Source organism: Trichosurus vulpecula, chromosome 2, assembly GCF_011100635.1.
Source record: "Trichosurus vulpecula isolate mTriVul1 chromosome 2, mTriVul1.pri, whole genome shotgun sequence".
Taxonomy (NCBI): Eukaryota; Metazoa; Chordata; class Mammalia; order Diprotodontia; family Phalangeridae; genus Trichosurus; species Trichosurus vulpecula.
The window spans coordinates 10,170,168-10,196,237 of record NC_050574.1 but is presented as its reverse complement, the minus strand read 5'-3'; the positions used below and the strand labels follow the sequence as shown (position 1 = coordinate 10,196,237).

At 40.1% G+C, this 26,070-nt stretch overlaps 1 protein-coding gene across 1 annotated transcript; it reads left to right on the top strand.

The window, feature by feature from the left end:
* Window positions 1–1,013: 1,013 nt before the first annotated feature.
* On the top strand, window positions 1,014–1,961 carry LOC118835364 (olfactory receptor 2AJ1-like). Its single transcript, XM_036742556.1, has one exon. It carries the CDS (start codon window positions 1,017–1,019, stop codon window positions 1,959–1,961), a length of 945 nt encoding a protein of 314 aa, XP_036598451.1. The 5' UTR covers window positions 1,014–1,016.
* The last annotated feature ends 24,109 nt before the right edge of the window (window positions 1,962–26,070 follow it).

Below are 26,070 nucleotides of genomic sequence, written 5' to 3'. Positions count from 1 at the left end.
ACCAAGAGAACACTGTATACAATCACAGAGATATTGCCTTAAGAATCAGTTTGAGTGACTAAGTCATTTTGACTATTAAAAATCAAAGACATAGAGAGAAAGGAGCCACCTGCATCCAAAGAACTGATAAATAGAAGTATTTATAAAAGAATTGTATGTGTGTATATATATATATATACGTGTATATATATATATATGTGTGTGTATATATATATACACATATATACGTATATATATATGTGTATACACACACACACACACATGTGCACACGTATCTCTGGTGTCTAATGGTAGCCAACTATAGGGTGGGTTGGAGTGGAGGGAAGGAAAAAAGGGAAAAAATAAAGTTACATGATAACTTTATTATACATTTAAAAAGAATAGCAAGTTGCACATCACTGATTTGCAGCTTCATGAACAATCATTTTTTATTATATTATGTTATGAAAACACTTGTTTCATTTTATAATTAAAAATAAAATAAATTTTTAAAAATGAAGACAGTGGTAACACTGATTATGATGATGATATGAATAAAAGAATCCTTGGTTAGCTCAGAGAAACTTTTGCTCCTGAATCTGGTGTATTTGAGTATTTTACAAACAAGCAGTAGTCTCCTAGAGTTCCATTACTTTCTGATCTCTTCACTGCATTAGAAAGTTGTTTTCAAGTCACAGGAAAGGGCAGGCATTGAGAGGCTGAATCAGCTTCTTGATGGCCTATCAAGCAAAGAAATGAACTAGGAAAAGAACATGAAGGTAGAGCTACCCAGATCAAGAAACTCTGATTTCTTTTCAGCACTTCCATCAATGAATTGGTCATCCCAAGTTAATTCAAGTAATTCATTTAATTGATTTCTTTGAATTGCAACTGACTGACCTAAATCAATGAAATCACTTTTGCTGACAGTCATTATTTGTAGCCACAGACTCAGTTCTGGGCTTTGCATTTATTAAATTTTCTTCCTTTTCTAAAACTTCTCTTTTGGGTTTCAGGTGAAAAGTGAAATAACACTGATGTGGGTAGAAGAGAATCAGACTTTTGCTAGAGATTTCATCCTATTAGGATTATTGCATCCAAACCAGCATGGATTGCTGTTGTTAACCCTTATTCTCATCATTTTTATGGTGGCAATTACGGGGAACACAGTCTTGATTCTTCTTATTCATGTTGACAGCCAGCTCCACACTCCAATGTACTTCCTTCTCAGCCATCTCTCCTTAATGGATATCTTGCACATCTCCAACATAGTTCCCAAGATGGTCAGTAACTTCATATCTGGCCAGCAGTCCATCACATTTGTGGGTTGTGGGTTCCAGATCTTCCTCTCCCTCATCTTTTCAGGGGCTGAATGCCTTCTTTTCACAGCCATGTCCTATGATCGCTACATAGCCATCTGCCACCCACTACATTATCCCATCCTCATGAACCATCGGATCAGTGTACATATGGCTGCTGGATGCTGGATTGTGGGAACCATCAACTCTACAATTCATACAACTTATGTACTGCACCTCCCTTTTTGTGGCACGAGGGTCATTGACCATTTTTTCTGTGAAGTCCCAGCAATATTGAAACTCTCCTGTGTTGACACATCACACTATGAAGGAGGAGTCTATGTGAGTGCTATACTTTTTCTCGTAATTCCCTTTTTCATCATTCTTGCTTCTTATTGTCAGATTCTCCGTACTGTGCTTCACATTAAATCTGTGGAAGCCCAGAAAAAAGCTTTCTCAACCTGTTTCTCCCACCTGACTGTGGTCGTCATGTACTATGGGCCATTTATCTTTACATACTTGAGGCCAAAATTCTATCATACTCCAGGTCAGGACAAGGTCTTAGCCATTTTATATACCATTCTCACTCCCATGCTGAACCCTCTTATCTACAGCCTCAGAAATAAAGATGTCTTATGTGCCCTGAAGAAGGTTGTAGGAAAGGTCCTTAGGCACAGAAATTAAGATTTATTTAAAATTAGGTTCAATGCCCATGGTTGTTGTCCTTCATTATCAAAGAGGGTGAAAATGACATTACTATATTAGAGTGAAATTATAGTGTGTCTGCTCTGGCTGATCAGACCAATATGAGCTGAGAATGCTCACCCACAAGTCAGGTATAAAAAATCCATGTGAATATTTGGGATTGATTCTCAATTTGTGCATCTCATATTCCTTTTGAACTTCTTCAATTCTGCTTTGCTCATAAAATACAGCAACATCTCTGATGTGGGCTTGCCATGATTGACAGTCCTCTGATAGTATCTTCCATGTCACGCAATCACTTCCAAAGTTCTTAAAAGAGACCTTTTCTGCCCCCCATGTGAGCACTTGCCCTGTGTGAGTTCTCCATAAAATAATCTTTTTGGCAAGTGTACATTTTGAGTTTGAACAATGTGGCCAGCCAATCAGATTTCCGCTCTCTCAAGTAGAGTTTGAATGCTTGCCAGTTTAGTTCAAGAAAGGACCTCAGCCTCAGCCTCTGGTATCTTATCCTGCCAGATGATCTTCAGAATCTACCTAAGACAATTCAAATGGTATGGTGCTGGTAAACTGTCCAAGTCTCACAGGCATACAATGATGAGGTCACTACAATGGTCCTGTGCCCACAGATGAACTATTACGACCATGTGGAAAATATCCAAAATACCATTCATGCATTTTTGAGTTGATGCCAAAAATACTATGATTCTTACTACCTTTAAATATACAATTAAATGAACTCAACCAACTGTTTGCTTCTCCAAAGAAAATCTATTGGCATGCTTATTAAGTTGTCGAATTTATTTCATTAATCCTGGTTTAACTGATACCAAGAATGATGTTACTGATTTGTGTTTCACTTCCTCCATTAGAGAACGATCTCATGGTAGATGGTTGAAAATAAATGTTAAAATAATATGGATAGATGATTTAAACACTCTGTGGTTCATGGCAAAAATCTTTCACTGTCAGGGATACATCAAAGGTACTATAAAATTACATTGTTTTTAGTATCATAGGTTGACATTGTCAATGAATTCCTCACTCACAAACTATCTGAAATCCAACTTCTCCATGCTCAGCAGGGCTTACTCTCAAACAGCAAACAGCACACACAAACACACATTCACACACACACACACACACACACACACACACACACACACTTACCTTTTCTTCCGTGAAAAACATTTTATCCTGGATAGAATATATATACACATATATGTATATATATATGTATATATATTATGGAAAAGTCACTTGTGATGGTGTGGTTGCAGATGATCTTGGGTTTTCCCTTTGAACCATTGAATACAATTACCTAAGATTCTGGATTATTGGTTGATAAGTGAGTTAATCTTTCTACTGATATAGAATGGGACCCTTCTAAAATTTTTCATCCTATGAGTTTTTTGTGCTACATAAATATTTCATAATCTATCCAATGTAGAAAAACCCTACATGTGCATATCTTGGTGTTATCACTTTACTTTTCAATTTATCGAACTTGAGCTTCTGATCTTTCCTATATCACCAACCTACATCCTTGTTTGTTGTCTCATAGAACATGAAGTACTTGGTAGCCTGAGCTGTCTATGTTGTCTATATTTATTCGTAGTGCATAAAAATGTACTTTGCACATAGTACACACTGTACCCTTCTCTTCATACCCACTCTCCCTTATCAATTCACCGTTTGGATTCAGCCTGAAATCATTCTCATCATTCACTACCTTCATACCTACACATATTTGGCTTAACAAAAATGAAGAGAATCATATAACCATTCTGAATGGGGCAACTACACATTAATGATTCACACCCTCAACTGGGCCCTCACTGTTACTAGGATACCCAATGATAACCGCCTTATCAACTCAATATTCTACTTTCCACAGGGGCTCTTTCAAACTCTTTCATTCATCCTTCAGCCTCACATAGCCCTCCTTCTCCCCACCCTCTCAGCTGTGATTTTTTATCTCATATATGGGAGGAGGAAAAAATGAGGCAAAAAGTTCTCTTTTCTCTCCTCTTCCTCGTCTCCCATTACATTTATAGCTTTTCCAACTATCTCTGCCTTCACTTCATCTCACATGATGAAGTAGCTTTAATCTTTACTAAGGCTAACCCCTCCACCTGCTCAAGCAATCCATTCCTTCATGTGTCCTCCAACAAGTTGTCCCCCTCTGTTATCCCTAATCTATCACTTATTTTCAATATCTACCTATCTATTTGCTCATTTCCTACTGTCTACAAACATGCCCATGTTTTCCCATCCTCACATGATCCTTCCAACCTTCTGAATGATCATACTATATCTCCTCTGCCTTTCATGGCTAAATTCCTTGAAAGAACCAGGAACAATATAAGGCTCTAATTCTCTCCTCTCACTCTCTTCTTAACCCCTTACAATCTGGCTTCCAACTTTATTCCACCAAAGCTGCTCTCTCCAAAGTTGTTAATGATGTCTTAGATGCCAAAACCAATGGCTTTTTCTCACACCTCATTCTCCTTGACCTCTCTGCAGTGTTTTACGTTGTTGATCACTCTCTGCTCCTTGATAGTCTCTTCTTTTATAGTTTTCAGGACACCCCACTCTTCTGGTTCTCCTCCTACGCATCTGACTATTTCATCTCTGTTTCCTTTAGTGTCTCCTCCTCCAGATCATTTAGTGCAACCATAAGTATAACATAGAGTTCTATCTTCAGTCCTCTTCTTCTTCACTTGATAGTCTCATCAACTCACATGGGTTTAATTCCTATCTCTATGCTAACAATCTTCAAATCTACTTATCCTGCACAACATCCCCGATGACCTCCAATCTTGCAACTCTAAATGTAATTTTTATACATCTCAAACTGAATATCTAGTAGATATCTTAAATTCCAAATGTCCAGTACCAAACTCATTGCCTTTCCCCTCTAACCCTCCCCTCCTAACTTCTCTGTACTGTCTAGGGCAGCATCAGTCTCCCTTTCCCCCAGGTTCAAAACCTGTGAGTCATCCAGGACACCTCACTATCTCTCATCCGCTGTATGCAATCGGTTGCCAAGGTCTGTTAATTTCACCTTTGCAACATCTCTCAAATATGTTCCCACCTCACACCTAGTAAACTACTGCCATAGTCTACTGGTAGGTCTGCCTTCCTCAAGTCTCTCCCCACTCCAGTCTATCATACACTCAGTCACTAAACTGATTTTCCTGAAGCACATAAAACAATTGGTATTTGTGTTGATTCCAAGTCATCAAAACCTAGCCAAGGAGCCACAGAGGCTCAGTAAATTGGGCCATCTTTTGTCTTACTTCTTACCTTGTTTTTAGTCATTGAATGGGTGTTGCCTCACACAAACTGAAACCTGGGAAATATCCTAATTTAAAAAGGAAAAGGTCAGCCACCACTTCTTGGATTTCCTCCAATTAAAAGTGCTCATTAAACAAATAGAATTAAATAATTAGAGAAATATTGATTAGGTGAGTTAATAGAATAAAGTGGCATTACTATCTAAATGAATATCCTTGTGTAAATGGTAATTTATAATACCAAAGGCCTACCTTAAAGAATTAGACAAAATGATAACAAAGTTCGTCTGGAGGTACGAAAGGCCAAAAATACCAAGAGAAATAATGCACAAAGTGGGAAAGAATGAGGCCTACTGAATCTAATTTGAATATAATTATCATCAAAACAATGTGATGTTAGCTAAGAAATAGAGGAATGAATCAGTGGAATAAATTTCCTACAAAACATATGGAAGTTATGAGCAGAGTAGCCTAGTGTTTGATAGACCCAATAATCCTGGCTTAGTAGGTAAGACTCATTATTTCAAAAATAAAGCTTCTGAGAAAACTGGAAAGCAGTCAAATAGAAACTTGTACAGACCAACATCTCACATGAATACGATAAGCTGCAATTGGTTTCATTAATTAAGCATAAAGGATGACATCACAAACAAATTATAGGAGCAAGGAAAAAAAAGAAATCTCTCAGATCTATAGATACAGAAAATGTTCATAGTCAAAGAAGTGACAGAGACAGTCAAAGAAGATGAATTGGATAATTTTTAATAAATGAAATTTTAAACATGCCTGTAGAAACAAAATCAATGTAGACAGAAAAATCAGTGGAAACAGGCAAATGGGGAAAATATTTGCAAGATTCTCATAAATGTCTCATTCTCAACAGGTATGGAAAATTAATAAATTAATAAGATTGAGATATATTGGCGATTGATAAATGATCAAAGATATGAACAGATATTTTTATAGGAAGAAATTCAAGATACCAAAAGCCACATAAAAGTGCTTCAAATTGGAGAAATGCAAATTAAAGAAACTATGGGGGTTCAACTCACACTCATAATGTTGACAAAGTTGCCAGAAAAAGAAATTAATGAGTTCTATAGGGGCTTTGGGAGAATGGGTATATGAATGCATTTGGTGGCACTGTGAATTTCTCCAGCAATCTGGAAAGAAATTTAGAGCTATACTGACAAATTTATTACACTATACAACCCTTTGACCCAGCTGCAAAATCTGTATCCTCAGGATATCAACCTGAGCCAGGATTTCTCTGCTGAATGGAACAGGAAGGAATCTTCCACTTCCAAAACTCTTGCTTTCCCTGTACTAGAAACTGTTCTCATTATAAGGCAAGGAGGTTGTGTGGTGCTGGAGAAATCAGTTATTGCTAAGGAGACCCCTGCCCCCAGCCCCTAACTAAAACCCCAGTTTGCATAAGAAAAACGGACTTAGTTCCTGCCATTTGGCATTCAGCAAATGTCCCTGGGCCCAGTGACTGTTCTAAGGAATGTAGACTAATTAACCAGAGGAAAAGCCTGATGCTAACAGTCTCTTTGTTTCCTGAGCAGGCTCAGAGATCTTTCTATCTTGAGTCAACAAACCCAGCTGGAGCATCCGTTGGTCTGTCTATGGCCATTAAGGATGAAAGCCTCAGCCCCAGACATTATCTCGAATTATATAACTTTACCTTATCTTGATATTTTATGAACATGTTGTGGGATGTTAATGGCAAATTGGACACAGAGATCCTGGGCTGTAATTTCAGTTGACACTTTGTCAGCTATCTGACTTCCTATTCAGGAAGTTCCTCTTCTTGTATCATGGTCATAAAAAGTGAAATAACTCAGGCTTGCCAAGTCTGCTAAAATAACATATATAAATTTCAAGAGATAATTAACCACTGCACCCTGTTTTTTCTGTATAAATATGACTTCTTCACCCCAACTCCTGGCCATTCTGATTTGGGCTGTTTATGCCCCAGAACGGACGCCAGCTAATAAATTTTCCATTTAAAACTTATACTCTGTGACGTGTCTAGCTCACTCTTGGTATAACAGTTGTACTCCTGATTGTACCAGGAACTCTCAATTTAAAGTTAAGAAAGCCCCCTCTCATATCTGGAAAGTGACACATATGTGTGTGTGTGTGTGTGTGTGTGTATACATATATATGTATATGTATATGTATATATGTCAAATATCATGTGTATATATGAAGGGAATGAATAGGATGACGTCTAAAAGTTATGGCAGGCAAATGTCTCCTCACTCTGTGACTCACTCTCAATATCAAAGCCAACAATGATCTTCAGAGTGAAGATGGTGTATGGATGATGGTGCATCTGTGTATCCAGGAAAGAAATGCGGAAATAAACAAGCTTGCATGCAGTATTGGGGGCAGGATTGGGAGATGGCTATAAAGGATTTGGACAGCACAGTGGCCACAAAAACAGGAGATGTAAGAAAACTTGACCATGTAAAAGAACCAATATCGAATTTCGATTGTGCCTTTTACTGTTGAAACCAGCTTTGGAAATTGCATCAGGACTGGCTAAGCAATGGCATCCAATGGGTCTCTTCTTCAACACCATGTTTAGAGGAGAGAAGGCCATCAAAACTGGGATCAGAAAATCACATCTTTAGAGTGAAAGAAACATCTGAGATCAGTAACTTCAACCTCCTCATTTTAAAAATGAGGAAACTATATTAGGAAGGCAGAATTTATGATTTCAAAGAGAATCTCATATGTGCCTAAAAGGTCCGGAACCACAGGATATAAGGAATTCTCTAGGCAGAAGGCAGGAGAACTAAAGCATGTATTTACACTCCACAATAACAAGCCCACAAACCAGCGTCCCCATTTTGATATTTTCATCAAAAGCTTCCAGGCCCAATAAGTCCGCCTCACAAGAGTAACTAGGAGGCCACAGAGAAACGAGATGGTATAAGGCAAAATCGTATACATGCTTCCCCTCTACGGTAAGAAGATTACCCACTAGCCTCTAGTCAGCTCTGCTACCGGCAGCTCAGCTTCGGCTGTAGGCGTCTCTGGCTCCAACCGGAAAAGGAAAAGAGGATCTTCAAGCTGTCCTCTCCCCTCTTATAGAGTTTTTGACATCATCAAGCGCCGCCTGAACGACCAGGGCCGATTGGTTCTTGACTTGGCCCCTCCCCCAGCGTAGACCACGTTAACACACCTCCCCTCAGCCAGCGCCACGACTCATCACACAGGAAGCTCTGGTCCTGCCCCGGAAGAGCAAGCCCCAGCATCCAGGGAAGCTCAACAAGGCAAGCTGAGTCATTCAAAGAAAACAAAGTCCATTCTGGCTACACTCCACCCCTCACAATGTTCTAGGATGCACAATCCAATCATAATTCAAATTAAATTATATATCCTAGAACATTGTGATCCAATTATGCAGGAAACTAAAACATATCATTCACAATAAAGCAAAACATATCATTCAGTGACATTCCCAAATATTGGTTTACGATTCAAATGTGATCCACCCCTAGATCCCAGCCAGATAATCTCTTCAATCAATCATCCCAAAATAATTATTAATAATTCAAATGTCCACCCCTAGATCTTTGTATCCGTTACATAGGATCAATAATATCATAACAATAAAACAATATAGCAAGGATAACACAAAATAAGTACACAGAACACTATCATCATTCCCCCCTCTCAAACAATTGGGGCTCAAAATCTTGGGGTAAGGGGTGAAGGTCTCATTTTCCATAGCTTCTTCTTGCTGAAATTGGATGTAGAGGTGTCCCTGCCCCAAAGAGTCCCATTCCAGAGTTCAGTTCTTTAGCGAGCTGGCAGGAATTCCAAGAATGCTACGTTCTTAGGCAGTCACCGGAAACTGCAGGATGCTTAAACCTGCAGGAGACAGAACTAGCGACAAGGTTAACTAAAACAGAAAACAAAAAGAGTAGGCAAGTAGGGGCTATTATCCTTTAAATAAAATCATCTCCAGTTTAGTTGAAATTTCAGTTATGCAGAGATCCAATATCAGAGCCAAACTCAGATGGGAAATGTTTCTTTTTAAACGGAACACAATGAGGAAACTAAGCCAAGAAGATCCCACCCTAGATGGAGACCAGGATTGTCCTCCCAGCCTTTCCCCAGATGTACAAGGGAGACCAGGAGGATCCCATCCTAGATAGACTAGGATTGTCCTCCCAGACTTTCCCCAGATGTACAAGCTTTTATCCGTTAATCACACAAAGTCACCTTCCCTCTGAGTGGCTTGTGTCAATTACCAGCATCAGCCATACCTGTGGGGTCCGTGAATCTAATATTATAGCCCTATTCACGGTAAAATATATGGTTCAGGGGTACGATTTGGTAATTATCTTCGCCTGAATAGACAACTGTTACAGTGTTGTTCTTCCCATGGGCTATGACTTCTGCAGCCTTTGGAATATCATCTGGCTTCCGTTTTACCCATACCTTAGCTCCCAACTTTATTCTATCAATGGAGCAAGCCCCTTTTGCCCCTCTAGTAGTTATTCTGGGAGGAGGGTCAGTTTTCACAAAGGGTATTTTTTCACAGGGGATAATAATCACTTGAACTATCCTATCATTCTTACCAAATTGTACAGGTTTTTCACCCAAATTCTGGAGTGTCACAACAATTTCTTTTTGATAATTCGAATCTATCACTCCAGCCAATACATGTATTCCTTGAGCTGCTAATCCTGGTTTAGGTAATATCCGTCCAAAATGATTCTTGGGGATTCTCATACATACTCCAGTAGGGGTTTTTCTTATCTCTTTCCTATTCAACCTAAAATTCTCTATACAATGTAAATCATATCCTGCCGAACCAGGTGTTTCTGGACATGGTAGGGGGACATCTTCCCTCACAGTCCAAAATTCAATATTTTGGATCTCACGTGTTTGCTGTTCTCTAATCTGCAAATTTGGGGTCATCATTCTGGCTAGAGGTGTACTCTCCCCTAAGGGCCTATTGTTCAAATTACGTAAGGCAATAGACAAATTATCCTTCCAATGTAGATATGAATTATTAGAGCTTAATTTTCTCAGCTGTTCTTTCAACAATCCATTCATTCTTTCAATCAGCCCAGATGCTTGTGGGTAATATGGAATATGATATATCCATTCTATATTATTCAACACACAATATCTTTTCACTTCTTTGCCCTTGAAATGTGACCCATTGTCACTTTGAATCTGCATTGGGGTTCCATAGTATAAACTTACAATATCTAGGGTTTTACAGGTGTTTTTCTGAGTTGCATCCTTATAAGGACAAGCCACTAGGACACCTGAATAGGTGTCAACACACGTACATACATATTTACATCCTTTATCCTGGGGTAGTGGGCCAATATAATCTATCTGCCAAATTTGGGCTGGAACTTTTCCCCTTGCTATTTCTCCAGTTACTATCCTAGGAAGAGTTCGTTCTTTTTCTAATTGGCATATACAACACCCCTCTGTTATTTGTTTTAACAACGCATGAGAGATACTGATACCTCGATCCTATGCCCATCGGTGGGTGGCCTGGACCCCTAAATGGCCGGAGGTCTGGTGGACCCATCTCGCTAAGGCCAAGTCATCAGTTGGAGTTGGAGTTGGAGAAGGGACAATACATTCAGTGGCAATCTTTGCTAGTCGATCCGCGTGTGCATTGTACTCACGCTCTGGTGTGGTCAGGGTCGCATGAGCATCAACATGAAAAACTGACAAATCCGTAACCAAAGACATGTCCCATATATTTTCCCATAACTCTTTACCCCAAACTTGTTTGCCATGAATCTCCCAATTCTGATTCCTCCATATAGGCATCCAAGTAGCTAATCCATTAGCTACCGCCCATGAATCAGTAAATATATGACACTGTCCTCCCTTCTCCATTCTGATGGCCTGATGTACTGCCATCAGTTCAGCATATTGGCTACTTCCCCCTATCCCAGAACTTTCCAGAGTTCGCCTAGTACAGGGGTTATAGGCTACTGCTTTCCAATGTCTCTTCTGTCCTAAATATTTTGCTGTCCTGTCAGTAAACCAAGCATGTTTCTTCTGTTCTACATTTAGTCCATCATACCCATTATTCCATTTCACCAAGGATGGCACCATCTGTTGCTTAGATTCAATGGGTTTTTCATTTCTCTCAGTGCCAATGTTCGCCACCGATTCATGTAAAGCAGAAACTCCACTTTTGCTTGCTCTGGACCTATTCTGAATATACCACTTCCATTTGATTATGCTCGCCTCTTGTGCATGTCCAATTCTGTGAGAAGCTGGGGTACTCATTACCCAAGTCATAATTGGAATTCCAGGCCTTAATATCACTTCATGACCCAGGGTTAGTTGCTCAGTTTCTACTAAAGCCCAATATGCAGCTAACAGCTGCTTCTCAAAAGGTGTATACTGCACTCCAGATGAGGGCAGTTTCCTTGACCAAAAGCCTAAAGGTACACTTCGGCTCTGTTGTTTTTGCCACAGACTCCAATTTGCATAGTCATCTTGTACAGTCACTTGTAACTCCACTGGCCCATTTTGCATAGGCCATAAGTCCAGAGCCAATTGTATAGCAGCCTTTGCTTCCTCAAAAGCTCTACTTTGTTCAAGGCCCCAGTCGAATTCATATTTCTTTCTGGTGACTTTATACAAGGGTTTTAAAATCTGTCCCAAATGTGGGATGTGGTGTCTCCAATAACCAAATAGCCCTATGAACTTTTGGGCCTCTTTCTTATTAGTAGGGGTGGGAAAATCCTGAATTTTTTGTCGAGCTTGTGGGAGAATTTCTCGCAGTCCTCTATTCCACTGTATCCCCAAGAATTTTGCAGTTTGAGCTGGCCCCTGAACCTTTGCGGGGTTGATTTCCCATCCTTTGCTTTTCATATGGTCAGTTAATAATGCTAAACTCTCCTCCACTTCTTTTATATTCTTTCCCTGTATCATGATGTCATCTATGTAATGTGTAAGCTGTACACCAGGTAGCTTTAATTCATCCAAATGCTCAGCTACAATCCTGTGGCAAATAGTTGGGCTATGAATATATCCTTGTGGCAGGCATGTAAATGTATACTGTCGGCCTTGCCAAGTAAAAGCAAACTGGTTCCATTGCTTGGGGTCTATTGGGATCATAAAGAAGGCATTGGCCAAATCAATAACTGCATACCAAGTCCCTTCATGTTTTTGTATTCTCTATTAAAGTAACCGTGTCTGGAACAGCAGCATACAAGGGAGGAGTCACTTTGTTCAGCTGTCTATAATCTACTGTCATCCTCCATGTCCCATCTGACTTTCGGACTGGCCAGACAGGGTTGTTCCATTGAGTAGTTGTAGGGACTAACACTCCTGCCTCAACACATTCTCTTATAGTGTTGGCAATTTCATCTTGCCCACCTGGCACACGATATTGCCTCAAAGTAATTACTTCAGAAGGTTTGGGCAAAGTGATTGGATCCATCTTGATTTTCCCCACTAAGACTGCATTAATGCTTATTTTCCTCACAGCAAATTGGTATTTCCCTTCAGGTAAATTTAAGGTCATACCCTTCAAAATGTCTATTCCAATGATGTATTCAGGAATAGGCACAATAACCACACTATATTCTTTCTTGGGCAACTGTCCAATTTTCATCATTAATTTAACTTGTCTGGCTGATATTTCAGTCCCTCCTAGTCCTGTGATGGTAATAGGAGTTCCATGGCTGAATTTGTCTGGATTCCCATAGATAAGGGTGGCCTCGGCCCCAGTATCTATTAATGCCCTAGTTACTGTACTTGACCCATTTTTCCAATATATGGTCAAGTTAATGTGAGGTCTGCAATCCAGCTTACGTATTTCCTTAATTTGGGCTGGGGCCTGGCCTGTTTCCTAGTATTCCCTGGCATGTGATTCACTTGGGTATGAAGGTTCACCATCTGTAGCATTTGCAGGAGCAGTTCTTATTTCCCTATCTCTCCTGTTATCGAGTCCTTTATCTCGGTACATCCTGTACAATTCATTGGTTGGAATGCCATCTATCATTTCAAAACCTACCCCTGCTCTCAATAGAGCAGTGAACATTTCTTTTCTTGTCACTCCATTTTGGCGCCAAGTTTGCTGGCTGTTCACCCTTCTCTCTCGAGGAGATCTGTCCCTTCCCCAGTCTCCTAAGTCATGTAACTGTAAAATCTTATTTATCACCTCTGTAAGATGGCTCCCTACTTCCCCAAGTAACAAATTCAAAATTAGTTGTTTATAAGCAGGGGGAGCTGTCCTAATTATTAAATCCCTATGAGGGATTCCTATGGGATCATTGTAATATTTGTCTGCAGTTCCTGTCATAATAGCAGTCTTCATTACCTCCTCCTTTAGTCTCATGATACAATCTTTAAGTGAATACCAGGGTCTGTGCTCAGTGGGCCACATAGAATCATTAGTATATCTCTTATTGCATCCCGCAGCAGCTAATGCCAACAGAGTAGTCCTGCTAGCATCATCTCCTCGCTGATGATGTTCCCTAAAAGCTTGCTGAACTAGAGGATCGTGGCTGATACCTATGAATCTCATACAGTCCCTCTTATCTACTAATATTCCACCGGCCCCTTGATCACTGAGCCTTACAATCCAAGATATTAATGGTTCTCCTACTCTTTGGCTGAATCTACTCAAAATATCTGTGACCTCTTGTGGTGAGAAATCTTCCTGAAATTCTCTCGTAACTAAATTGCCACCTCTGGTTTCTGTCCTCCTCCTCTCTACGGGACGAACGCTTGTCTGAGTATTTAACCATCTCCCATTCTCTGTGCGAGGGATGTCCTGAACCCTAGTCACGTTTTCTGTCTCAGCCCCTAACACTGTCTCATTTTCCCCCCACTCGCTTCCCCTGCCACCATGGCAAGGACAAAGCAGGCAGTCAGACTTGGTCTGGACTGAGTTGGGATGCACTCTTGGCTTATTTGGCCTCCTGTTGCTCCTAGCCACATTAATAGAAAAGTTCTCATCTGAGTCAGTGGGTTCTTGAGCAGCAATTTGTTCTCCTGCTATCTGAGATTCCCGTTCTTGCTGTGGGGTAGGAGTGCCCCCATCTCTTTCACTTAATCTCAATCTTTCATATACTAGCCGGTAGGCTGATAACACTATCCAGCTTTGCCTAGATAGTGATGCCCCTGACTGAATCCCAACCTCTTGTAAACACCTTTCCAAATCCTTAGGATCTCCTTTCTGTAGCCTTGGTTCCCAGTTTTCACAGGGTCCGGCTTTTTTAGCCAATTCCTTTGCTAAGGAGGAATAAAAAGGATCCTCCCACCCTGGGATATTCATCTCTTCCTCTGAAGTTCTTCTGCTTCTGAACAGAGATCTTATATCTAGCGATCCCATCCACCTCGTCGCCAAATATATTAGGAAGGCAGAATTTATGATTTCAAAGAGAATCTCATATGTGCCTAAAAGGTCCGGAACCGCAGGATATAAGGAATTCTCTAGGCAGAAGGCAGGAGAACTAAAGCATGTATTTACACTCCACAGTAACAATCCCACAAACCAGCGTCCCCATTTTGATATTTTCATCAAAAGCTTCCAGGCCCAATAAGTCCGCCTCACAAGAGTAACTAGGAGGCCACAGAGAAGCGAGATGGTATAAGGCAAAATCGTATACATGCTTCCCCTCTACGGTAAGAAGATTACCCACTAGCCTCTAGTCAGCTCTGCTACCGGCAGCTCAGCTTCGGCTGTAGGCGTCTCTGGCTCCAACCGGAAAAGGAAAAGAGGATCTTCAAGCTGTCCTCTCCCCTCTTATAGAGTTTTTGACATCATCAAGCGCCGCCTGAACGACCAGGGCCGATTGGTTCTTGACTTGGCCCCTCCCCCAGCGTAGACCACGTTAACACACCTCCCCTCAGCCAGTGCCACGACTCATCACACAGGAAGCTCTGGTCCTGCCCTGGAAGAGCAAGCCCCAGCGTCCAGGGAAGCTCAACGAGGCAAGCTGAGTCATTCAAAGAAAACAAAGTCCATTCTGGCTACAGAAACTGAGGCAGTTAAGTGGCTTACACAAAGTTGCATAAACAGTAAGTGCCAGAGCCTGGATTCAAAGCCAGGTCCTCCTGATTCCACAAGTACTATCTGCAAGGGATCATATAGGAGAGTCTTTGTAAAGCTATTCTTTATTTTCATTGAAGATACAACAATACAAGATACTCCAACAGCTAAATCAAACTCACATTGATATAATGAGCTACCACGTATAAAATACTCCAAGGCTGGCCAAGCCATTTATCAAGATGATTTCATTTGGTGCTCACAAAAACTCTATGACACAGTTGCTATTACGGTCATGTGAAGAATGAGGAAACTGAGGCTGAGAGAGGTTAAGGTACTTGTCCAGGATCACACAGCTAGGAAGTGTCACAAGAAGGATTCAAAATCCAATCTTTCTGACTTCAAGTCTGACAGTAACCACTGCCCTATCCAGCACTATCCAATATGAAGATGAATGGGACGGATAATTGCGAAAACTTCACAGGGTATGTCTAATGGAGAGGTTTTGGGATTTGGCCTTGTAATTTTGGAAGGCATGCCCTTCCCCCACTCTCTCTCAGATGTTAGAAGACAATGAACTTCCTGTGAGCTATTTGTTCTCTGCTCCAGGAAGGGTCTCTCCTTCCCCCACCCCATTTCTTCTCCTAGACTTTCAGATGCCACCCTGGCAGTTGAGTTCTGATAGGGAAAAACCTGAAAGGACCGGATCAATCTTGGTCCTCTGTGTAGTTTTTGCGCCTAGACTATAAGCCCACCTCCCAGCCAATGGTGAGAAGGGATAGAGGTGGGTGGGAATCTTTTCATTAAGACTGCAAATTAAGGCAGGTTCCCTTTTACTTGCCTCCTCCATTATGGAGGTGTGCCCCCCAAATCTTGCAAGGTTTGTAGAATAAATTTACTTTGTTCCTCCTAAAGATGTCTCTCCTATTATTTAAAAATTCTGTGCCATACAAAGAGAAATTTTCTCCCAACTCTCCTTTGATGGAGGCAGACCAAGTATGGTACTCATGTTACTGTTGAGTCAAGGGAACAAGATTCTAGTAAGTATTGGAGGTGGAACTAAAACAGTAGTTCTTTGTAATTTCCAGGCCACTCCATCACACCATCCTGCCTTCCTTGAATATTTGATTAGGAAAGAACAGATTCCCGGATAGAAATGTGAGAGATGATGTAAGCACAGGAGTCTGTAATCTCCATAGAAGGATAGCAGATTCGTCTTTGCCAAGGAGAAGGCAGGCATGCTTCTCCTCCTTTGGTGCAGGGAGGAGATTGCATTGGGACCAGGAGCCCACGATTGCTGTAGAGACAGAAAAACAGTTGATGATTCTCTGTCATGTATGTGTTGGAGATCTGAGGAGCAAGGAGAATCTTCAAGTCAGGACTGCGCTATTAAGTATTTAACTGACTCTCCCCCCTCCAAAAAAGAAGTATGCTTTAGACAATTTTCATTTTAATGTTAATTATTAATGGTTTGATCACTTTAAGTCTAGACAATCAAAAAATCAATGATTTCTGCCCTAATTTGTAGGAATTTGTGCATTTTCAAGGTGTAAATGTTCACATTGAAAATTTAACAATCAGGTCTTATGATCCAGTTTAAGCTGGCTGCAGTACACCTCAGCTTCCAATTCTACAATTCTAAAACTGCTGTCATTGACACACATGTATATTGCCCTCCTCATTCTACCAAAGACCTTCAACATCAAGTTAAGCAAGTCCCTTTTGCAATCTAGAAATTAGTCTTCTAAATTTAAAATGAAGGGATTGAATTAGATAACTTCTAAAAGCTGTATCCAGCTCAGAAATTCTCTTCTCAATGTATTTTTCAGTGACTTAGTGTCAGTATATTCCCTTTTGGTCTGCTCTTGGTGAATGTGCAAGCCAACAATCATCTCCAGAGAGACGATTCATGCATGATGGCATGTTTGTATGTCCAGAGCCAGGGATGTACAAATAAATGAACTCAGGGGAAATGTTTGGCCAGAGATGGGGGACGGTTGCAGAGTGGTCTCTGAGGACCTGGGCAGCACAATCACTGCACAAAGAGATATCAGCACACTTGACAGTATCAGAGAACAGAGGATTTCACAGCTGCCTTTTGCTGCAGCAGCTACCTTCAGGAATTGCATCAGGACCAGCTCAGCAAGAACAGCCTATCACTCTGCTAATCATCCCTTCTTGTAAAGGTGAGAGGGGCATCAAAACTGGGATCACAGACTGGGATTGCTGGGATCAAATATTTAGAGTTGGAAGGACACTTTGAGATCATCAAGTCCACCTTGCTCATTTGACAGATGAGGAAACTGAGGACAAGTGAGATGAATGTGCATTCCCAGGTTCTCATAACCAGTAACTGTCTGAGATAGAATTAAAAGTCAGGCCATTCTGACTCAAAGTCCATTTCTCCATGGTCTATGCTAAGCAAACAGAGGGAGGATCTGGACAAAGTCATTGCCAATTTCCACTGAGGAGTATGTACTAAGACATGCTCCAATAGCTAAATACTAAAGCAGCTCACATTCATATAGTATTTTCCTTATAGAACATTTCTTTCTCAAGACCCCGGAATATGGAAAGTACAAATATTTGTACCCAACACAAAAATGAGAGAGCTGAGGTTCAGAGAAATGTAATCAGTTTCACAGGTGTGACTAAAACCCAGGTTTTTATATGTTTTATAATTTTTTTCAAATGCACGCTCTCCATCATGCAATTCAGCCTTTCCTGAAATTTAAATTAAACAAAAGGACAAACTGCTAGATATGGAGAAGTAACCAAAAGAGTCTGTGTAACATCCTTCTTTGAGGATCATCAAAAAAGGCAGGTTGTCTTCCCAAGAAAAGGGTCAGCATGGTCCTCCTACAATGCAGAAAAGAGGTCACCTTGGACAGACCTTTCCCACACAAGGAGTCTGTGATTGTTTGGGGGAGGTATTTGGTGTGAACACATCACACGTGTGCAAGGGCTCTGAAAAGCAAGAGAAGGAGGAGGCTAGAGCTAGGTCTGCAACTGTGTGTGGAAATGTGTGGGAGGGACAGGAGGGTAAGATGTGCAAAAAGAATAAGCCTTGTCAGAGGATGACAACATCCCAGGGTGGCCTTGGAGTCAGGCATTTTGCTATCTTCTGAGCCATCCTAACTCTGACACTGATGCCAGGCACTCCATTTCTCACACCAGACCTCCCATCCCCAGCTTCACACTTAATAGACAGATATTCTGTCTGTGATTCCCCAGCTCTGTGCCCAGACTGTTGAACATCTCCATGGCTAGGAACAATGACTGTATTTCAAGATAGAGAAAACTTCAGAATTCAATTGATTGATTCCTTTACAAGAAATCAAAGGCAGCCATGATGAAGAGCAAGGTAATGTCGGGAAGAGCTTATTTCTGCAAAAGCTGATGACTTGGAGAAGATGTTGAGGTCTGTGCATGCCTTCTCTGTGTGTATGTGTATGTATTTATGTGTGCCACATAAATTGATGTGGTGAGCAAGGAGTTATATACAGAGTTTCCTGATGTAATTACGTCATTCAGTGAATCTATCCTATTTCCCAACATTCTTTTCAACAAATAGACTTTTTCCCATCACAGAAATATCACTTAACTCTTCATTAGTTCTCTCTTAGCTCCTCAATATGATTTTTATGGAGCAGACTGGATACATACTCCCTTTCATCCACTTATGGTATTTGCCAACATGACCTGATTGATATTCATCTACATCTAAAGTCTGAGTGATCAAGGTGTCCGGGTGTCTTAGCATCACACACCAAAGTACCAGTCAAGTTAGAAAAAAAAACAAAACTTAATTTATAGGGTTAATAGGACCCCACAGACCATCTGACCCTCACTTTATACGTAAGAAAACAGAATATCTGGCGGGTGAAGGGTCTTCCTATGACACACACAGAGAGGAAAGAAGGTCAGCAAGATCCAAAGCCAGGCCTTCTGATTCCAAAACCATAACAGCAGTGTCCATCTCTAGTATTTCACAGTTGTGGGGATCTTCTTCTGTGGAACCTCCCTCCAACAGTGCAAATTATTACCTTCCACCCAAATGACTGGGGCCTCTAATATGTTGTAATGTGCAGGGCATACCAGATCTTGTCAGATGCACTCCCTACTCCAGGATGCGCTGGCTGTCCCTCCCCCCTCCAGGGTTCACTGCTATGCTACTTAGCAGCAGCAGCAGCCACAGCAGCAGTAGCTCATACTTGTATAATACTCTAAAGTTAGCAGAGCAGTTCTACCCTCTTCTTCTCCCCATGGCTCTAGAATGATTTCCTGCCCAATATGCTGTTTCACCAGGACCACCAGATTTCTTGGCCTTTATTTTTCCTTATTTTCATGTAAGTTGCCTAAAGCCAAGTACTTACAAGTCAACTGAGAGAATTGCTTTAATACTGGGCTTTCTGGTTGTAATTGTTAATATTGTTGCTATAAATGAATTACTCTATCAAGGCATTATTTGGTGCTAACAGCTAAAGGGATCCAAGATCCTTCTGCAGCCTAGCTGTGCTTGGTTTTCTACACAGATGGGGACTGGCAAATGATGCACATTAAGTAAATGCAGATACGTTCACCTTATCTGTTTGGGGACCCAAGGGGAAAATAATCAAAAGAATCTCCTTATCCCTTGTCGAATGCAAAATGAAGATACTCATATGTCTACCTTCAACACAAGATGATGATGATAAAAACATTAACTAGCAATCATGAAATAATAGTATCACTTACATACGGTGCTTTATCGATATAAAGTACTTTTAATGCATATAAAAATATGACACCACCTCACAACATGAATATCTTAATAATTGATATTCATATTATATAATGCTTTGAATTCTGTGGTGTTAAAATGATTTTGGAATGGTTTGGATTCCTTGGCATTGCTTGATTTGGTTTGATTGGAATGGTTTGATTCCTTGATGTTGGTTAGAGTTGGAAATATCCATATGTTTGTTTGTGCATCTATATCTATCATATATCTAGCAGTTACTCAGGGACTTACTGGATATGTCACCCTGGGCCACTCACTTAATTGATGTATACCTCAGTTCCCCCATGTATAAAAAGACATAATAATAGCACCAACCTCCCAAGGCTATTGTGAGGATAAATATGGGATAATACGTGCACTGTCCTTTTAACACCTAAAAGCACTATGTAAACGCTATGTATAAATAATACTTAAATAACATACATTGTATAAATTAATATGATATATAAATAAATTATATTAATCCTATATATGTATACGTGTATATGGATAAATGTAATGGGTATCTATTCTTCATAAAATTTTATTATAGGGGCAGGTATGTTAGGGGGCATTTGGAGAAGTGAAAGGAGGGTTTTGTGCCCCCGAGGAAGATACTGCTACTTTGAGGAAGGAAAACTACAGTATTTAAAGCAATTGGTATTGACTCCAGATAGAGTGTGACCTCAGAATGGCAGAAATCTAGGGGAAGCAGGGTAGACAGGAAAGCCACCTGGAGGGACTGGAGCATTGCCTGATCCCTGAAGGATGAAAAGACTTCTTGAGGAAAGATGGCTCAGGGTGTGCTGGAGCTGGCTCCCATTGTTAACTCTTCAGTGTGAACATTCACACCTCAGAAATCAACAGAAGCTCCACATCAAACATCAGGAGGTTGCTTTGTTTCATTGTTGGTTTAGATCACCGACAGTGATGGAGAGCATGTCAATAGCTCAGATTAAATTTAAACCATAGCCTACTTTTCAGAGAGCTGGTTGTTACACATTTACAAATACATGGAAGAGAATGTACAAGGCATGAAGGGAAGAGGGGGTGCTGGGCACATACTCATATTGTGGATGCCATAGAATCCAATTCCCTTCTTTGACAGGTCCAAGGTGGTTCCTTGAGCACTAAAGGGATCTGCCCCCATCAGAGCTTATTAGTTACAAAGCAGTAACTTGACACACACCCCCATCTTCTTGATGCATATGTCCACGTCTATGCATAGGTATAGGCAAAGGTATAAATATAGCTATAGGTATAGGTATGGATGGAATCCTAAACAAACATCTAGTAAAGGAAGCAAGGATCACAAAGAACCAGCATGGCTCCATCAAGAATATATTAGGCCAGCATTCCTTTATTGTCTTTCTTGACGGGATTACAACCTGATAGATCATATGAATACTGTGAATATAATTTACTAGCACAACTGGGCCTTTGTCAGTACCTCCTATGGACATCCCCCTCGCTTCTACTGGCTAATTTTGTTACTCATTATCATCCCTAGTTCTAAGGTGAACAATGAATATATAATATTTCCTCATAAATCAGATGAAATATTAAATTTAAATTATCAATTAAAATTACAAAATTATTCCTCATTAATTAGGTTTAAATGTATGAGATTAAATTATCCCTCATTAATCAATAAACTCTGAGTTTCCAGCCCAGTTTATAAAATAGTGACAAAACAGAGAAATCTATTTTTTTCATCATGTCTAGCCCAATGCACTTTCTACTCTTTGTATGTGTGTATGTGTGCATGTATGTGTGTACATGTGTGAGTGTGTGTGCATGTATGCTCACATGCATGGGTGCGTTTGTGTGTGTACGCATGTGTCTGTGTGTGTGTTTGGTGTGTCTGCTGGGAAACATAAGATCTCTGGTGGCTATTCCAAGAAGACTGTACAATGAGACCATGTTATCAGAATTGAGAACTTCACAGTTATCAATGTATGAATGAGGAATGTAAGTAATTCTGGATGCAATCGATTTCACCACTTATACATTGAAAATAATCACTTATGATAGCTAGATTGACTTTTATGCTATTTATCAATTGCAGTGTTAGCAACCTTGGTGTTTCTTTAAGCCATGTGGTTTAGGGGGCCTGGAATATCTATCTATCTATGTATCAATCTTCCTATCTATCTACCAATCTGAGAGCTGTCATATGTATTAAGACCTAAGAACAAAACAATATTATTTCATCATAAAAATAATGAAAGGGATAGATTCAGAGAAATGTGGAAATATTTGCATGAATTCAAATATAGAGGAGAGAGTTTAACGAGAACAAATTATACAATAATTATAACATAAACAAAAACAACTTTGAAAAACTTAAGAGGCTTGATCAATGCAATTATAAACCAATCAATCAGTAAACATTTATTATGTACTACTACAATGTACTAGAGATTGTGCTGAGTGCAATGAACATGAAGTAGAGCAAAACAGAGTCCTGACCCTCAAGAAGCTTACAATCTAATGGGGAATATAACTTGCAAATGACTATGTACAAAAAAAACGTGTGGACAGAATATATAGGAAATGATCAACCAGGCAAAGGCATTAGAATTGAAGAATAGGGAAGGTTAAAAAAAAAGAATAAGGAAGGTTTCATGTAGAAGTTGAGATTTCATTTGGGACTTGAATTCAGCCAAGGAAACCAAGAAGCAGAGAAGAAAGAGCCTTCAGATATGGAAGACTGTGCAAGTGCCCAGAGCTGGCAGATGGAGTATCTGTTTTGAGGAAGAGCAATAGATGTTAGTATCACTGGATCACATGGTTTATTTGGGGGCGGGGAGGTGAGGTATACGTATTCCACTCAAAAATCATTTATTAAATACCTGCTTTGTACCAGGAAATAGTCTACATGCTAGAAGGAAGATATCCCTGCCCTCAAGGAGTTTACAATCTAGAGAAAACTGAAAATTATGGGGAACAGGTTACCAGAGGCTTTGAATGTTAAACAGACAGTTTTACATTTGTTCCTAGAAGTGATAGGGAGCTACTGGAGTTTATTGCTGACATAATTCCTGTGTTTTAGGAAGATCACTTTAGCAACTGAGTAGACAATGACCTGGAGTTTAGAAAAAGCCTTGAGGCAGGGAGACCAACTATCAGGTGGCATTAGGTCATGATGGCCTTTCCCAAGATAGTGGCAGGGTCAGAGCTGAGAAGGAGGCACATCCAAGAGATGGCATGGAGGTAAAATTGAGAGGTTTTAGAAAGAGCTTGATGGTGTGGGCTGAGAGTGAGGATGACACCTAGTTTGTAAGCCTAGGTGTCAATAATCTAATATAAAATAACATATATTTTAATACTCAGCCCCTTCAGTGCAAAAGGAAGCTAATGAGGATATGTTGGGAAAATATGGTTTATGAGTAAAGAATATAAAGATGAAAGGCTTATTAAATGGATCCAAACACTATGTCAATACATCGTGAATATGTTAATTGAGAAGAGAATTGGGAAATGTGAAACATGATGGATACCAAATAGAATCACCAAAACTAAATGAAAATAACTCCAATTTAATTGATGTAAAGTGACTGGTTATCATGGCAGGATTCATTTCCAAATGGCTCTCTGCCCAATAGTCAGACCTGTGCCTTGTTAGACAAAAGAAGTCAAATGAGAAGAAATGTCCTTTGTAAAAGACATTCAAGAAGGTGAACTTGGGAAGAGGGGCCAGACTAAACCAACAACACATGTTGGAAGCAACCCTATTTTGAATGCACTAAGAGATTTAATGCTACTGCAGAAATCTCCAATATAATTTCCTTTTAGACAAAATTTTGGTCTCTTGAATAGGGTGATTCAGTGGTACAATAATGGACAGTGCTAGGCCTAGAGTAAAGAAGACCTGAGTTGAAATCTAGCCTTAGACATTCACTAGCTGTGTGACCCTGGGCAATTCACTCAACCAATGTTTGCCTTAGTTTCCTCATTTGTAAAATGATGATGATAATAGCACCTCCCTCTAAAGGTTCTTTTTAGAATCAAAACAGATCATAACTATAAATCAGTTGGTACAATGTCTGGAATACAGTGAGAGCTATATAAATGTTATTATTATTGAAAAGGTTGACATCTTAAACTTCATTTAATAAGCTTTTTAAATATTTGTGGAAATCTTAAATTCTTAACATGTCAAAAGTAAAAAAAAACTGTTTCATTTAGCTAGGAAGACACTCTCAAGATAATATGGTTAAGTGGCTTTTGCTTATTTCAATCATTTTATTTTGCAAAAAAAAAAGGAATTTGGATTTTAAGATATTTGGAAAAAGAAGAATATTTCACTATCTTGAAAATTTCACACCTTTTTATTATGAAAAGAAAGGGAGCTATACAACTATGTTATATTTTTTCTCCCTTCTGTATAATCTTTGAGAGAATTTGCAGATACAATATATTAGATGAAGATTTGAGAAAAGAATAGGCAGCCTTTGGTATAAGTATGAGAGTGGGGCTGTGTCTCTGAAGTCTTTGGTATGAGTTGGGGGAGGGGCAGTGTGCCCCCACCTTTGCTATATGTGGGGGTAAAAGCAGTGTCCCCTGAGCCTTTTGTGTAGATGGGGGGAGGAACAGTGTCCCTGAATGATTACCAAAACCCTAAATTTCTCACTAAGTCATTCAGAGGTAAACTAGGTATGAACAAAGCCTAGTTATGCCAGTTGAACTAATCCATAAAGCTCTAGATTAGGTTCAAAAAGTGCTTGGTCAATTTGGACATCTTTGAAATCCATTAAATTAAATGGCACAATATTGTACAAGAAACATATTTGGATTTCTTGAGGAGCTAGAGTAATGTTCTGTTTTGGTGGCTGTTAAGTCCTTTCTCAAACATGTCTGACTCTTCATGACCCCATTTGGAGTATTCTTGGCAGGTACTGGAGCACTTTGCAGTTTCCTTCTCCAGCTTATTTTACAGATGAAGAAAGTGTTAAGTGGCTTGCCCAGGTTCACACAGCTAGCAAGGGTCAGAGGCCTGGTCTCAGGTCTTCCTGACTCCAGGCCTGGTGCTCAATCTACTGTATCACCTAGTTTCTCCTACCTAGCTGCCCCAATGTCCTGTGGGGTTTCTAGGAAAGCAGCAATCTAGTTTGGAATCAAGTTTTCAAACCTCTAGCAGGCTAAAAGAGAGGGAGCCAAATGCCACTTATGGAATTAACCAATGAGGAGAAGGGAGGACCTTGGCTTCCAGACCCACTCTTGAACAGAGAGCCTGAAGAGAATTACAGAAGACTTGGACTTATCACTGGTGTCTTAAACATGCCTCCATCCAGAATCACTATACCTTATACTACTTTCTCCTTCAAATCAGTTCAGTGAACATTTATTAAGCACCTAATGTGTGCCAGGCACTGTGCTAAGAATACAAAAAGAGACAAAAGACAGGCTCTGACCTCAAGGAGCTTGCAATTAATGGAGGAGACAACATGCAAACAAATATATACAAAGCAACCTACATACAGGATAGATAAGAAATAATTACCAGAAGGAAAGCACTGGAATTAAAAGAGGTTAGTGTAGGTCTCCCATAAAAGATGGGAATTTAGTTGGGACTTAAAGGAAGCCAAAGAGATCAGTAGTTGGAATGGAAGTTAGAGAGTCTTCCAGGAATGGGGCCAGACAGAGAGAATGCCCAGAGCTGAGAGATGGAGGGTCTTGATGGAACATCTAGGACACCAGTATTACTGGATCAAAGAATACATGTTGGGAGTAAGATGTAAGAACACTGGAAAGGGAGGAGGGAGATAGGTTATTAAGAGCTTTGAATGCCAAACAGTACAATTTGTATTTCTTCACTGAGGCAATTGGGAGCCCCTGGAGTATACTGAGTGGTGGTGTGTGTGATATGATCATATCTATTCTTCAGAAAAATCACTCTACCAGCTAAGTGGAGAATGGAATAGAGTGGGGAGAAATACTTGAGGAAGGCAGGTCCACCAGCAGCTATTGCAGTAATCAGGATGTGAGGTGATGAGGGCCTGCACCAGCTTGGGA